General features: G+C 52.9%; 1 protein-coding gene across 1 annotated transcript in view; it reads right to left on the reverse strand.

Annotated features, from left to right (window-relative positions):
* Window positions 1-16,388, reverse strand: part of LOC144128541 (ankyrin repeat and BTB/POZ domain-containing protein 2) — a 116,175-nt gene that overhangs the window by 27,253 nt on the left and 72,534 nt on the right. The window contains exons 2-7 of the mRNA XM_077661996.1: window positions 12,343-12,613; window positions 11,080-11,457; window positions 9,797-10,000; window positions 8,946-9,187; window positions 7,372-7,816; window positions 6,681-7,102 (exon numbers count right to left, since the gene is read on the reverse strand). Coding sequence (XP_077518122.1) covers window positions 6,681-7,102; window positions 7,372-7,816; window positions 8,946-9,187; window positions 9,797-10,000; window positions 11,080-11,457; window positions 12,343-12,491 — 1,840 coding nt within the window. The 5' untranslated portion in view covers window positions 12,492-12,613. The remainder of the gene's footprint in view (window positions 1-6,680; window positions 7,103-7,371; window positions 7,817-8,945; window positions 9,188-9,796; window positions 10,001-11,079; window positions 11,458-12,342; window positions 12,614-16,388) is intronic.

A 16,388-nucleotide genomic window follows, 5' to 3' on the forward strand; every position in this document is an offset into this window, starting at 1 on the left:
AGCACGAAACAACGTGCACAAAAACCTGCTGCGCGCCAGCACGAGCGTATACTCATTCGGTCTGGTGTGCGGAGGATGCCGTCTAATATACTTCGAAAAATCCGCGTCTCCCCAGCACGCAGCAAAACACCAAGAGAAGCCAGTGTTACGATGCGAAGGGGAAACTTAAAGAAGGAATAAAAAAGAACGAAAACAAAGCAGTTGAAAAAGAAGTAGAAAGCTGTCGAACGTACACATGTTCGCGCTCGTGTATCGGAGCAAATTAGAATTCAAGAGACGAAAGAGCCACTTCTCTCAAGCCCGAAACCAGTTCGCCCTCCGGTTGGGTCCAGATGAAACGCACTCCATACACATATACAGGCGATATTGCCGAACGGAGGAGGAGGCCAGATAACACAGGAAAGCCACGCCAGACGAGTAATGCGAAGTGTATAAGGAAAGAGAAACACAAGAAAATTTTGGCCAGAGAGAAGCGAACGGGCCGGGTGGGTACAAAAAAAGAGCAGCGCCCTCTCTCTCTCCGAAAGGAAACGAAGCAGAGACGCGCCTAAAAGAGAGTGGCGGCGGCGTTCGTGCCCCCTTAGCGCAGGCCGTGAAGATTACTCGAGCATGCCGGCGGCGTCGGCGGTGGCTTTGGAGATCTCCTCAGTCGTAAAGATCAGTTCGCGTGGAGGCTGCTGGGCACGTATCTCTGTATACACACTACTACGCTGCAGATATGTACGCTTCTTTTTCTTGCCAACCAAGCTCCGGCAGTGAAACCGACCAGAGGCGGGCGCGTGTCGCCGACCCTGTCGGAAGCAGGCGGCGGCGTGGAGCGAGCGTGCGGGGGTGGAAAGGGTATACGCTGTGCAGTATACCCTTGAGCGTGGTTGGGTTCGTCTGGCGACGAACCCGACCACGCTCAAGGCCTTTCGATTTGTTTGTCTAACGTTCTTTTCCTACATAGTTCCACTTTTGCTTTTAATTCGACGCCGTCGGCCAATTGATATGGCTACGAGGAGAGTGCTAAGAGGCTGTGATGCAGTGCAGGGCATTGAATCGACGCCCGAGTGGTTTCTTTGGACGAAAAACAACGCCCGAAATAAACACACGAGCAAAGCAGCGCGTCGAGCTCGTTTATGGGACTCCAACGGCAGGATATGCGCAGGAAATTAAAAGGCAGGAGAGGGCTGTGGACGGCGTGCCACAGACAAATGGGCCGTATTCGTATATGCACACGAGTTCAAGGCTGCGATGCGACGCTCAGGAATTTATGTTACTTTTACGAGGACTGTTGTGCAACAGGGCACAAAAATTTGAGGGGACACTTGAGCTCCGCCTTAAGGATATGATGCGAGAAAGTTAATGAGCATATATGTGAAAATGGTCATTCTCAACTTTACAGTCATAAGTCCCTGGAGGTCGTCACACCACTCCTTCCGCAATGTGCCAGCGGTTAAAGGATGCGCCACTGCCCTGCGACGGCAGGCGCTGGCACCGGTGGGGCTTGTGCAACCCAAGTTGCTCTTCCCGAGCAACCTGTCGCGATTAGTCATTAATTTCACTGCCACCTGTCACGGTGGTGGGCAGGTTGCGATACCGCTACAAGGTCATGTGACCTAGGTGGCTCACCTAGGTTGCTTCTAAGCGGGTGGCCACCTGGGCCACCCTACGCCATCCTATTTTAAGAGCGTTAGCTCTTACTCATCGCGTCTTGAGATTTCGTGGGGTCTGCTACTACCCTTGATCACAGCGCCATCTGTGGCAGTAACTACTCATCACGTTTCGAGATTTTGGTGAGGTCTCCTACCACCCTGTGATCAAAGAGCCATCTGTAGCTGCAACTAGAAAACAGCGCATCTCGCATTGAGACTCGTAGTTCCATCTACAATAGCATTGTAGAAACAACCACCTGCCGCGTGCCAATGATGACGTCACGGTCCGATATGGTGGATAGAGGTGGAGTGAATATGGCGTCAGGGGACGAAATGGCGGCATAGTTTCGGTTTCTCGAATCCAAGATGGCGGCCATTAAAATCATTAAACTTGGTTATGCCCTCGGTGCAAGAATACTTATTCTTACGCCTTGGTCATGCCCTCTCATCCCTTCTCATCTCTTCGGAATTACCCGCGCACGACTTCGAATCAGCGTGTAGAATTGCGGGTGTTAAGCTGCGTTTTAATACCTCTACCAGACGACGTTTAATACCTCTACCAGACGACGTTTAATACCTCTACCAGACAGAACGACCGAGACGGCAAAGGGAGCAGTGGCAAACCCGGCGTGGCCGAGGTTTCTGCCAGATTTTTTTTTTTTGTTCAGCGGCAAATTGACAAGAGAAAGAAATGCGGCTGGGAAAGCCGATTGGCTCTCCCAGCCGTAGTTGCTCCACAAGCAGGAAGCTGTGGGGAGGTATTCAGCCATGTAAGCTCCCACCTGCACATCGCTGTGCCTTTTACCTTTAGTAACCTACGGACCCCTTCAAGTTCTATGCGCCGCACACATATGCGTCAAAAACAGAGCGGGATGTAGGCTCGGATGCTACCTGTTTCACTAAATTTGTTTGCGAGGCCAAAAGCGTACTTCCCAGCAAGGTCTCCACAGCCGCTGTCTTACTGACATCAAGCAGCAGAAGTGGACAGCACCTGCAGGTTAACATGGTACGCACCTTGTGGACGACATAGATGCACTATAGAACGCGGTCACAACTGTTCCCTCGATCGTCATCTCTCCCAAGTGACAACCAGCTAGTGTATCGCCTGCTTAACACCTCAGCGTCATCAAGGAGACACTCAATGAAGCTAAGTGCCCTCGAAGATGGTCACCTTTCTGCACTGATGATATATCAAGCGGCTAGCAGACGTGCGATTAGTGAGTGGTCTTAAAGCCGTGCAGCCCATCGATTAACTTGCCTCCGAATCAATGGAGCTAAATATATATCTGGCATGTCCGCGCAGCCGTCCTCGTCGCTTCGACGCACGCGGTGGTTGCTACGCCCGTATTGCAGTCAACTAAAGGTATGGGCAATGGAAAACCGGGAGTGGCGGCTCGCAGGCGGCTTGAAGCCGATAGTGTCGATCGCCAACAGCAGCACTGGCATTTATCGTGTCTGGTGTGCTATTCCCGAGCAGCTGACGCCACCACCGCCACGTCTGCTTCGGTGGTCGCGAACCTTCGTGGTCGTCTGCGGCTCGGGAACGGACGGGTAAGCAGCGATCTGGGACAATAGATTCTCAATGCGCAAAGGTCGATTGCAGTGCTTGGTTTCTCATGAAGAAGCCATTGCCTTCAGTGAACTTTCTCGGTTAGAAAAATGTGCACTAATTTGAGCACAAAATATACCGTCCCTCGCTGCTCAGGAATAGCACATCAGCGCAATTACATATGCCAGGGCCCCCGTCAGCTGTCGGCACTTCCGGCTTCACGCCGCCGCCACTGCTTTTTCCCCAACCCCTACTTCTAGTTCATTGCAGACGCGCGCATATTTCTTGCACCGCTTGGTTTCATACCCTTTTCCATTTAACTCCTCTCTATTCACAAGCGGCAGTGATAGCGGCCCAGTTGGTGCCAGTCGCCCAGGCTCGTGAAGCGAAAAGCTTCACTACGCTTGTCAACACCGCGCTTCGCGCGAGCCGGCGTATGTCGGAGAACGAGTGACGTCACGCACGGCGCAGTTTCTCTCTCTCTGCTAAGTGATATTTCGTGGGAATGCCCGAGAATACCCGTGGTCCCAGCCATACCAAACCCGAGTGCGGAGCAGTGGGAGGGATTGCTCTCCAGCGACCGCCGGTGCGACCAAATTGGTCAAATCCGGCGGGCCAAGCTGGCGGCGGCATCCAACGGAGCCCTGGAATAGGGGCAGACGACCCTGTGCAAGAGATGAGCCAAGTCATCTGACACCGCAGATGAACAAAACTAGAGCAAAATAAAGTTTATTCTCTTTCTCTCTCTCTCTCTCGCTCCCTAGTCACTACTGCGCATGCGCCACTAGTAGCACCGAGCCACGGGTGTACCGCCGCTGCGCAGCGCCGCGCCTTTCCTAAAAATCCAACTTTAGATTTTAAGTTTTCTCTTTCCTCTTTCTCTCCCTCCTCCATCCCTTGCTTTACGGCGCGGTTCGGGTGTCCACCGATATATGTGAGACGGTTACTGTGCCATTTCCTTTCCTCAAAAGCCAAACAAAACAAATGAGTCAACGGCGTTCATAGAGTTCATTGGCGTCGACAACTTTTCAAAGACCATTCATTTTCAGGAAAGGAAAGGCGCACAACCGGCTCCGTGGGCCACTGGAGACCTCAATCTCGCTTTCGCTTGGTATATCCTGGATTAGCTAGGCTAAACCACATTAATTTTTTATTTCATCACGCAGCTCCTTAACACTGCTATACTACCCTACGAATCAATTAGCGCGCTGGTTGTGAACTTATTCGTTATTCAATAGAATACATCCATCGAGTGGCAAAAACCGCTTCTGAAAGACTATCGTCTAGTTTCCTGAGGCTTCCTATATGTGCAATGATTTTAGAACGTGCAGCATCTAATTACTCGTAAACGTCCACATAGAATAACTATGCGCAAAACTATCTATGTGCATGGTGCTACTGCTCCTTATGTGATCTAACCTTGACGTTATCAATCGGGTCTTTCAACCCAGTCGCTTTTCTGTCTATTTTTCCGGCGGCGAGGCAGTTAACGTGCCCACAGCCACAGCCTCTCATCATCTTCCGTTTCTTTTCGATAACTATTAATACCGCTACTGTAGAGAATTGCTAATGACACCATAATCCAGCCACCTGTCCACAAATGCAATCAAGCTCCTTCCACGACCGCTCGCTAGCCAGCCTAAGCCAAAGTGGCACTTCCGGGGAATCCACATTTGCAGAAAGGCGGAGCGGGAAATAAAGCAGGAGGCGGGGCGGACATTGAGGGTCGGGTGTACACCAAGACTACCGCAGTGATAAAAGCAAAACCTTCCAGCCGCGCCGCCATACCTGCATCGTGGTAGCGCTCCGCCAATCGCATTTCCGTCCATCCCCCCCTTCTCCCCCCACGAACTGCGCGACGTGCTAGGGGCGCATCCGGGCTTTAACCGCGATTTTGCGCAGGGGGAGGGCGCGATGGTGGCGCCGCGAGTATAGTAGTGGTGGTACCTCTCGTGATGCATCGCGGGCGGAGACACAAATTACAGTGATTTGTGCCTCTCTCCGCGCCGGCGCGGCGGCGCAGCTCGCGCTCTCGATCGGCGGCGTCGTCGCCCGGCGCCAGCCGCCGCCGTAGGGGCGACGTCCGCGGGCGCCTCCGCGCAGCACGTGCGCGACCGCTATCGCAGCCGCGTCGGCGCCGAGCACACACCGCGACGGGAAGTCGGAGCGTGAAGTGACCCGCGCTCGAGGCTGACCGCTCCGAATGTCGCAAGAACACTCCGGCGCGACGCCTCGGCATCACGTTTAAACCTGCGCAACAGGCCGGCTACAAAGCGGGATAAGAAGAAGCAACGCGCAGACTCGCGCCTTGTCTCGTTTCTCGTAACCGAGACAATACACTTTCATTTCTTTGTATGTGGCCAACGTAGCTGAATCAAGTCCAGCTTTCTCGGGCAAAAATTTTGAAAATTGTAAAATTGTAAGACATTGTTATGGAAATATTGAAGGACATACACACTACTGCGGCTCTCTAGAAAACGTAGAGGACGAGTGCCGAGAGCTAAAGGCAGAAGAGGTGTAGGTGTCGGCAGAGAAAAATACCGAGAGGGTGACGTCTTATGCCTCAGTACCCTTGCAAGTGGCCTTGCCGTTACCACATTTACACAATGCGCAACGAGGCTTACGCCACCGTTCGTTCTAACGCCTATTGTCAAGGCGGCGAGTCTTCCTTGGTTAATGATTCAGTCCAGATGGGCATGGGAGGCGCAGTTGCCCAGCTCGGACGGGGATGCAGCGTAAGCTGGTCACCCGAGCCACAGGGGTCCTGGACTGCGGATTCCGGCATCAGCCTCTATCATAACAATAAGGTTTACTCTCTCTCTCTCCATATGGCCACCATGTGTACTTCTAGTGTGTGCTTGCCGGCCAGTGGCGATCCCACGCTGGTTAGTTGAGTTGAGTTGAGGTGTTGAATGCTACAGGTGGGGTTAGCCTTGCTTTCTCTGCCGGCAATTGCTCCACCGCAGCGTCCCTTCGATATTAACAATGCCGCATCTACCCCGCTAAGCGCACAGTCTCTTATAATAGCACACATTCTCTCCCGCAGGCACCATCTATGCACACACTGGTTAGTGTTCTGGCGCTCACGTGCACATTCGGCGACCCCATAGCGAGATCGGACTAAGTCCTAGAATAATTCAAGCAACTCCCGCTTCAAATACGAACATTTAGAAAGACGGCTCTGAAGGAGTCTTTATCTGAGACAAATAGCCTTGGTGTCATTGCATCGCGTAGCTCGTGAGCAAAAACCTCCATATTTTGCCTGTTCGCCAACGAGAACCTCATCAAGGTATAGGCCGGGAATGTGCCTTGTGAGGGTGCAGTATGCACGAACCAGGCCTAAGTGGACGTTTACGAGGTTGAGTAAAGGAGACCTCGGTCACCTAGCTGCCACTGTCAGTTCTTCACTTCAGGAGACGAAGGGTATGGAAGTTCTTTTTTTTTTCGCTGATTAGTGTTGCCAACAGAGCCAAGTGATTCCGAAGGCGGCGTACCTGTGGCAGTCCTTCCCGCGTTGAGGTGAGCGAAGGGCTGGAAGAGTCCCCAGAGCTCCCCGCTGCTGGCGATGGCCGCCTCGAGCGCGGCTGCCGTCAGTGTGGCGCCGGGTTCCAGGCAGCGCAGGACGAGCTCCTCCAGAAGGTTCTCGGCGGCCGCCGTCAGATAGAGGGCGCCGTACTCGTGTACGCAAGGCGCCAGCCGGGCGTCGCAGGCCCAGCGCTGGAACCTTCCCACAGGCAGCTGGAGACCGGCGCGGGCGCTCTTGCCGAGCCGCAGCTGGTCGCATGACGAAGACGTGTACATGGCTGCCGCCCGGTGGCAGGCGCTCACGCAACTCTCCGCCAGCGCGGGAGACAGAACGATGCACAGGGCACCGCTCACCTGCCGCTTGCCGCACACACCCAGAGGGCGGGAGAGCCTGCGCAAGGGGATGAGTGCGTGCTTTGAGGTCTGCATTGATGGCCGCGGGTCTTTGCGAAGTGCAATGGTCAAGCGGTTGTGTGCAAAGCGGAAAGCTGTGTCTCAACTGAGCAGCAAGGTGCATTACACAATTATGTTCAAGGCACTATAAGCGTGAGTGAAGGTGTTCAAGAAGCCACTAAAGAACAACGATGCCCAGTTCTTTAAAATTTCGTAAGGCCACTTCTGTTGCCTTGGTAAGCAGCTCGTGACCGCACGGGAGCGTACCTCTGGGCTTCCCTGGCAACTCGCACCAGGGGCCTCTGTAGAAGGAACGAGAGGCGCGGAACCACCTCCATGGAGATCTTGCGGCGCTGCTCGCGCAGCCGACCACTCTGGAGCACGCGCAGCACGTCGTGGTTAGTCCAGGGTGGCCGCTGCATCTCCACCAGCCGCGACTGCAGGTTGTCCACCCAGACGAACTCCTCGGCACTCGTGATGTTGGTGGCGATGGTTTCGAGGCTCGAGTGCCGCATGAGCCGCCGGACGCCGCTGCCGCCACCCGGCTCGGCGTCCGACGAGTACGTCGACGTCGAGTAGCCGCCACAGCCGCTGCTGCCTTGCTGCGTCCGAGCGGCCAGCTGCTCAACTGCCTGCCGGATGTCGTCCAGGTTTGCAGAGGAGTTGTCGTGGAGTTCGTAGACCCCGCTGCTACTGCGGTACCCGCGACGGCCTGTGCACAAAAGTAGGCAAGCATGAACCTGGCATCGTCAGGAAACGTCCGACAGCTGTGGCTGACAGCGCCTTTAAACACAGAAGAAAAAAGAAAAAGGACGGATCAGGTTGTAGGTGCGCATAGCCCAAATCAAATTCGACAGAGGATTCATTTCTTTTAGCTTTGTCCCTACGTCCGTCCATCCTCATTTGTACATTTAGGCGAGAACAGACAGGTTTGAGAGGCTAGGACTACTTAATCCATTCACAGGTATATTCACAGCTGCGAGTCGCGGACGTTGTGCGGCCGATTTTGGTAGAAAAGCGTCAGTCGCGAAACGGGCGCACGCAGTCCTACTTTCTAGCTTCGCGCTCCCTATAGTCGCAAACTGCTAAACCTATCAGCTACGCCTCAGAAGAGAAGCTTCCTGTACACCTCTGGCTTTCTATAGTGTGCTAGTTGAACGTCGGCACTGTCAAGCCGCTCTTCAGTCGAAACTAGCAGCCAGTCGCACGCCCTTTGCGACTCGATGCGCCTCTATAGGGTGCCTGCTCTGCATGGTTCTCTCTTGCAGAAAGATTTAAAGCGAATTTCGAGTCAGTATCGAAACGAATCACTGTGCTGTTGCATCGGAAATGGCGGAATGGACTGCATCAAGCAACAATATCCGCCACTATGCGCCAGACTTCACATTACTCAAGGGCTAAAGGTTCCACAGGACCACTTTGGTCAGCACGTTAAGTAGTTTCATTCAAATAACATTCAAACATGACAGTCCCAAACAGCAAGCCGCCTAGTCATGTGCGCAATAACAGGAGACTTCGCGATAGTGTTATAGGAGCCGCGTCCACCTCGGAAGCTGCGCAAAAAAAGGTTATGGTGCATCGAAGCAGGTTTTCATGAGTGCACCAACTCCAGCACTATCTTGGCTCATTTGACCAAAGACGGCACATTCCCAAGACCACCCCCTCTACGGGGTGATCTAGGCAACATTCTCTTCAAACATCAGCCTACGGCAGGAGTTTTATGTTCCGGCATACTGCGGTGCTGATACCGTTCACCGTGACGGAAGCCCTCATTCCTACGCCTGCCTATACACCTGCTAAACTACCCAAAGCAAACTGTACACGTGGCCACTCGAACTTACCATGTGATGAGGACGAGGACGATGGCTGGGACCGGCGGCAGAGTCGTGACGCGGACACAGAGGTGATGGGGACCCTGTCGTCTTCGGGCACCGCCTTGAGGTGTCCGGGCACGTTGTGCAGGGATTTAGTGAGTGGCGTGGCCGACGGAGTCGCACGCGCGAAGTCCAGGTACGTCGGAGGTGACGTCGAACTGGCGTACGACGACTGACCACCGTCGCTCATACTGGCGTGGCCTGACGACCTGGTAGAGCAAAGGGGCAGCGCGCCGCGTTAAACCTTGCTCCGCGTAATGGCCGTACGAGTCCATTAAGTTTTCTTGTGGACATTAAAAGCATCACAAATAGCTTGATAAAACCCGAGATGGATCACCTTGTTTTTTTTAAAGCTATACTCGCTGGCTTCCGATGAAAACCAAGGCAATACGCAAATGGGCGTCAACACACTTTCCCACCATCAACGGTTTAAGCACTGTGCGAGTTACCTATTGTGTTATGTGCTTTTTCAAAGCCCAGTAAAGATGTCATCACAGACAACCTTCGGTTCAGTAACAATGCTGTTCGTTGACGTTTGCAATGACTAAGTCGTTCCCAAACGCTTATAACGATGCGATGCCAGAGCTAGCGCTCCTTAAGTTGTCACACTTGCGGTCTATTTCCCACATTCATGTAGGCACTGAAAGGCGAATCAGGGCTGGTGGCGTCTTTTTATTTATTTTTTTCATAAATCTGTGATCCCACGATGGCACACGCCTCGTCATACTAGGGAATTCTTGATACACAGTCACAACTTAATGAAAATGCACACAGCCCCGTTTGCCCTTCGTGCGCAGTTCCACCGTGCATGTGCTCACCTGTTCTCATCAGAAGACGAGCCACCGGCGTAGAGGTCGTGGCGGCGTGTTCCTAGCCTTGGGTCTTCCGGGTTAAGCGGGAAGCTGAGGATGTTGCGGCGGCGGGACTTGAGTCGCGCAAGGGGCTTCCTCCTCGACACGACGGGGTCGCCATCGGAGGAGCTCTTGCTCAGCGAACCGCAGTCCGTGTTTGACGCCGAGTCACTGCAGTGCACCGTCGGGCAGATCAGAACGAGCGACTAGCTATGTGGTATGACGTTTCGAAAAACGTGTAGTTTTTTTATGTTGTAAGTAAAATAATGAGGCCTCCTAATTCACCGCTCCTGAAGTCAGGAGATTCGGACGCTCTGGGCATGGAGCGCCGGCAGTACACACAACGCCCCCAATCGGTAAATACACGTGCTTACTTCCCGAAGGCCAGCAGGTAAGGCCCGTATAACTGACAGAACCGTAAAGTCCTTATGTCATGCACCATGCATATGCTGTTCTTCACACGTTCCACCTTCTAGGAAGTATGCTAGGATATATACGGCTTCACGTTGCTTATACCGAGTTGGCATCTACCGTGAGAACATTGCGCCATGCAATACATAACTGTACAGCAGACGGCTCGAAAACCGCAAAGCACTTTTGCAAAGAGTTCGTTTCGTTCTTTACTGTGTTCTTGGTGCAGCACTGATACGGAGGACTCTTATGCCTGTACGAGGAGTAGTACCGTTTAAGAGATCTTTGCGAAGAACGCGATGGTTGTAAGGCATATGCTATCATAAACGTTGGCTAGCATTTAAAACTGTTCACATTGTAGCTTTCTAAGAAACTCCACAAACCCTTTTTGCTATCGCATATTTCCTACATCGTAGGTGTACCTCAGTCGCCTTATTTGTTGTGCTGGGCAGCTCGCACTCGCGGAGAGCCACGGCCGTAAGGGTAATCGCTCACAGCACTAGTACACTTGGCAGAAGCCCCATCCCCGTCGATGGCAAAAATATCGAATAAAATTTCCTCCCTTGCCCAGCACTGCAACCCTTAACCTCGCCGTCGATGGCGAAACAAGATGTGGTGAAGGGGAAGAAGATAGGACGAACCCTTGGCCCCGTTCTTCCTCAGTCGCATCACCTCGACTTTCTCTCTTTGCATATTTTATTTCCGCCATATTGGACAAGCCACGCTGACCTTGGGCCAAGACTTAGGCCGCCTCATCCTCCAACATATCCGACCATCTCGTCCAAGTGTCAGGTGCACTCTGACGTCGGTGTGCGACGCCGTCTCGAAAGCTCGCTCACCGGTACACAGAGAAGTTGGGGTCGGGCGAGAAGCCCTCGTCTTGCTGCTGGTCCTCCTGTTCGCGCACCATGCTCGCCTCGGCCAGCGACAGCTTGTGGGCCGGGGAGGCCCGGGTGGCCGCCGACAGGGCCAGGGAGCCCGGAGAGGCCCTGCTGCTGGCGCCGCCGCCGCTGCTGCCCAGAGCTGGGGTCTCGCGCACGGGCGTCGCCCGACTCGACCCGGGCGGCCCCGGCGAAGAAGAAGAGGCCGCGGCAGAGAGGCACGGCCGCGGGGACGCCTCGTGGGAGGCGCGTCCCGACGGACTCGGCCACAGGTCGCGCACCGACAGCTTGGTCAGCGAGGGCGCCGAGCCTCCCACTAGGTCACGGTGCGTGGCCCTGCGCGTCGTGGACAGCGCTAAGGACTTTGTTTGTGAATGTGTTGACAAAGACGGCAAGCAAAACGTCGCTCGTCGCAGTTGGAACTCCTTCAGAAATTGTAGTGACCCGGCTCGACGAACGCGCTCTTGCGAGCACTGTTCTCATTTTTTTGAAATGAAACGCGAAACAAGGCTCCCCCGTTTTCAGCACAAAAATATCATTCATTCATTCATTCATTCATTCATTCATTCATTCATTCATTCATTCATTCATTAAATGAACAAATTGTGAATGACACTTTTCCGTTATGCTCATGCATGGTTTCGAGTGTCCCGACATGCAGAGGAGAAACCTGCTTAACCTAGTAACTGCCTTATGCGGGTAAGGAGAATGAACAGCGCTACGCTAGGAGACGACGCTTGGCTACGAGGTGGAGTCTTCCATGCAGTCTGCAGAAGCGTCTTAGCTGGCGTGTGCAAAACGCACAACTGTGCTACTTAATTCGAATTGATCGTTGCATACGCTCCTGCGTTCGGATGTAACATGCGTTTTCTCATGCCAAAAACAGCGATGTTGAAAGGACGAAAACATGAATAAACCGGAAAATCGAATTAACGAGGTTCCACTGCGTTTTTCATATCGTTGCCGTTCGATATCGTTCCGTTGCTTCCTGTGTTGTTACGAGTCTCCTATGTTATTGGCAGCAAATTCTCAGGAGTCAAGCCGGAAGCAGCTTCTGGGGAGGACCAATCTTACAAACCCCTCTGTCAGTCCAGCAGCGTTATCGCCACGTCCGACTTAGACACCTAGAAACATTCCCGACCACTGGCTGGCTGTGGCTGTGTGTCGAAACACATGACCAGTGTACACGTGACCAAAGTGTGCAATGATGTAGTACTATACCTGAGCGAGGCGCCCTCTGCGGGCATCCTGGTGTCGTGCGGGCGGTTCAGGTCTCCCAGGCGCCGGGGCTTGGGCCGTATGATCTCGAGGCCGTGCTGCCGGCACTGGTCGGCGTCCCGGAACTCGGGTACCGCGGGCACCGACGCCATGGCCCGCGGCTCCGCTCGCTCGCGCGCCGCCCCGCTAGCTCATGGCGCGCCACGCTGTTCGCGCGGCCGCCCGCGACCAAGACGACGACGGGGGGCTCACTTCTTACCGCTCGCTCCACTCCCTGCAAAAGTGAATTAAGTAATTATTTAATTAAGGCTACCAGAGCCTCAAAGCCTGGATTCGAAGGTTCAGGTGCTTGGGTTGACTGTGAAAGTTTTTAGGCGCATTTCTGAACATGCATTTGCAATAAAAGCGCGAAGGACTTATTCAGGTTAGCCGAGCAGTGAGGTCCACTTTGACCTCAGCAGACCAGGGCACACCGATATTGAAATATGAAGGTATTTGCAGTCTCTCCGACACACACAGAAGAACGGTCACCAGCCGAAAGGAAAGGAAGCGTCATGAATGATGCGAATACTGGTATACTTCGTGTTTCCTTTTGAATCAGCCAGCGGCCACAGGCGCTGCTTCTGCAGCGAAAAAGAAAGTTGCGGACGCGTTTTTTCCTCCATAAAAACGCTAAGGCGCCCGTGTGCTGTGCGATGTCAGTGCACGTTAAAGGTCCCGAGGTGGTCGAAATTATTTCGGAGCCCTCCACTACGGCACCTCTTCTTCCTTTCTTCTTTCACTCCCTTCTTTATCCCTTCCCTTACGGCGCGGTTCAGGTGTCCAACGATATACGAGACAGATACTGCGCCATTTCCTTTCCCCCAAAAACCAGTTATTATTATTACGGACGCGTTGGCTATTTTGTTGTTTTTACCATGAGCACGGGGCTGTGCACGAACCATGCGACTCTTTTCGGAGCATGATAACGGCTACTAGAGGTGTTTGCACCGCCATCGGCAAAAATAAAGAACCCTCTTTTTTTAAAACACTATGTTTGCCGCTCAAGTGTGGACGACCTCTTACTCGTTCAGGGCTGGCTGACAGCAGTTGTATGCACGGCTGTCTTAGTCGATGGCAGTAAAGCTGAGTCGTCAAGGCGGCATTAAATTGCTCATAAACACTGCTGTTTATTCAGTGGGTTGTTGTTTACAGACACTAGGAGGAGCGCAAAGCACTGCTTCCAAGAAGATGACACATGTGCAGTGTATTGTAAATCTGTAGAAGCAATTGAGCATCTTGTGCCAGAATGTGGCGGTATTAAACTGAAAGTCCATGCAAACACACTCTCCGTCAGGCTGTGGGATTTAGACAAAACAGTGGTCATGTGAATGAATCTGCGGTAGAAGTTAGCAAAAAGCGATTGCAGTGCAGGATTAAAAACTGAATTTAAATAAAATGGCGAATTCATAGACCGGTTTACTACAGCAATAGCACCGTGAGAGAAACAAACAAAAATTGGACAGGACGGTTATAGTGGTTTACGCGAGATTCAGAGACAGCTGTTGACGTATTTATGGTTTACAATATGCTGTAGTAGAGAATATGAGAGCGATCTCGCATATGCGTAGTTCTAGGGCACTCGTTTTAGTTTTCCACCTTTAGTCGTGTTTCGTCTTTAGGCCTGCTCTGCTCTCCTCTCCTCGGGCCTGCGCGTTTCGCAGCATCTGCTGCACCGTGCTACATTCCTCCTCTCTCGTCATGCCCTTCCTTCTATTTCCACGGTAACCACGTTCGGGTGGTTACCGTGGTACGGTTTCCTACCCAATCGCCGTCCTCTCCATCCATGGCAACCTTCCTTCTCCTTCTCAGGTATAACTAAACTCCGGTTGGTTCCAACGGCAAGCACGTACCAGTTGCGCCTTCTCACGCTCTCGCCATATATACCCTCCTCTTTCCGCGGTAATCATCCTCCGGTTTGGGATTTCTCCGCTCTCGCCACACCCACCTCCTTCCACCATAACCACCTTCAGCTCGGTCACCGTTGTAGCCATACTCTGGTTACGCCTCTCTACGCTCTTGCCATACCCTCCTCCTTCCACGTAACCCTCCTCGTCATTCCAAGGTAACTACCCTCCGGGTGGTTTGCATGGCAACCGCCGACCGGTTGCACCCTCCCACGCTCTTGCCGTACCCTCCTCCTTCCACGTAACCCTCCTCGTCATTCCAAGGTAACTACCCTCCGGGTGGTTTGCATGGCAACCGCCGACCGGTTGCACCCTCCCACGCTCTTGCCGTACCCTCCTCCTTCCACGTAACCCTCCTCGTCATTCCAAGGTAACTACCCTCCGGGTGGTTTGCATGGCAACCGCCGACCGGTTGCACCCTCCCACGCTCTTGCCGTACCCTCCTCCTTCCACGGTAACCTCCCACAGGTTACGCATTTCTCCGCTCACGTGGTACCTTACTCCTTGCACCAACCTCCGAGTGACTCACATGACAGCGCACCCACCGGTTACCCCGGCAACTGCGGCGGACAACGACATACGACTACAGCGCGAAACCCGGGAATGGGCGCTTAACGGGTGTTCATACGCGGCCCGCACGTCGTGCTAACGGCAAAGCTAACGTTTGGAAAATGGTTGGATTTGGGGGAATGGAAATGGCGCAGTATCTGTCTCACATATCGGTGGACACCTGAACCGCGCCGTGAGGGAAGGGATAAAGGGGGAGTGAAAGAAGAAAGGAAGAAAGAGGTGCGGTAGTGGAGGGCTCCGGAATAATTTCGACCACCTTGGGATATTTAACGTGCACTGACATCGCGCAGCACACGGGGGCCTTAGCGTTTCGCCTCCATCGAAATGCGGCCGCCGCGGTCGGGTTCGAACCAGGGTACTCCGGATCAGTAGCCGAGCGCCCTAACCAATGAGCCACAGCGGCGGGCGAAAGCTAATGTTTCAGACATACAATTTATGAACAGTAACAGTCACACGGAAGCGGTATGCCGTCGCAATGTCGAAGGTAATAAGTGTCCCCCTAGTTTTTTTTCTACCGCCGAACTCAACTTCTGTAAAAAAGAAAGCTTCATCAGCCTATACGTCCACTGCAGGACAGATATCTATCGCGTTGACCTCCAATTAACTGTGTCCTGCGCTAGGGACAGCCGGTTTCGCACATGCCCACATACACGCGTGAGAACACAAAAACACTCGCAGACATTCAAATGCATAGTGTGTAAAATGCGAAAAGTACGCTTTCAATAAGATTTCCTCTTGTTTAGCCGATATAAACGATCCTAAAAAACACCATTTGCAGCAGCCATATTCATCCGGCATCCCATATCGTCCTCACAAATTACAAGGCAGGCCTGCCATTGAAACCAAAAATATGCGCACTCATTACACCTCACCGCCCCCGCCCCCCCCCCCCCCCTCCACCCTTTTTCTTTTTCAAATTGTGCATCATGATTATGCATATTTCTTATTTTTGAAATTTTGTACCGTTTTCGCTAGATGCACATCGTTTCTTCTCTGTTATCTGTTTTTACCTTCTCTAAATAACGCCATTTTTATGCTCACAAAGTATTTAAAAACACAAATAAAAAAGGCCGATGCGCGCGCCACCGCCGTACGTCGATCAACCGACAATAGTTCGAACGGCTCGCTTCCTCTCCTAACGCAAACTCTTAGTGCTTGACTTCAAAAACTGCAACCACAGAAATCAATGGAGTCAAAAAAATAGCCGCTGACAGCTGAAGGTCGCGGAAGGCAACGTAAGAATACATTGTTGTTTTATGTGCCTCCTACTGGTTCGACCGACCACCCCTGCTGCGGCTTCCACGGCGCCCTGCGAAATTACACGGACGCCGCTTTGTATCATTTTTCACGAGCGTTTACAAAAGGAGGGAGTCTAAAGGTCAGCCCGCCCTTTAACATGCCTGGGCGTTCAGCAGTGCAGTATCTTGCGTGTAAAAAAAAAAAATCAGCCCACACATAAGGCTGGTACCCGACCCCAGAAGGAGGGCCCCGTGAGGGGGTCACGCCCTTCCCCAGAATTCGCGAGGTCATCTG

This window comes from Amblyomma americanum, chromosome 4 (assembly GCF_052857255.1).
Source record: "Amblyomma americanum isolate KBUSLIRL-KWMA chromosome 4, ASM5285725v1, whole genome shotgun sequence".
NCBI classification, from domain to species: Eukaryota; Metazoa; Arthropoda; class Arachnida; order Ixodida; family Ixodidae; genus Amblyomma; species Amblyomma americanum.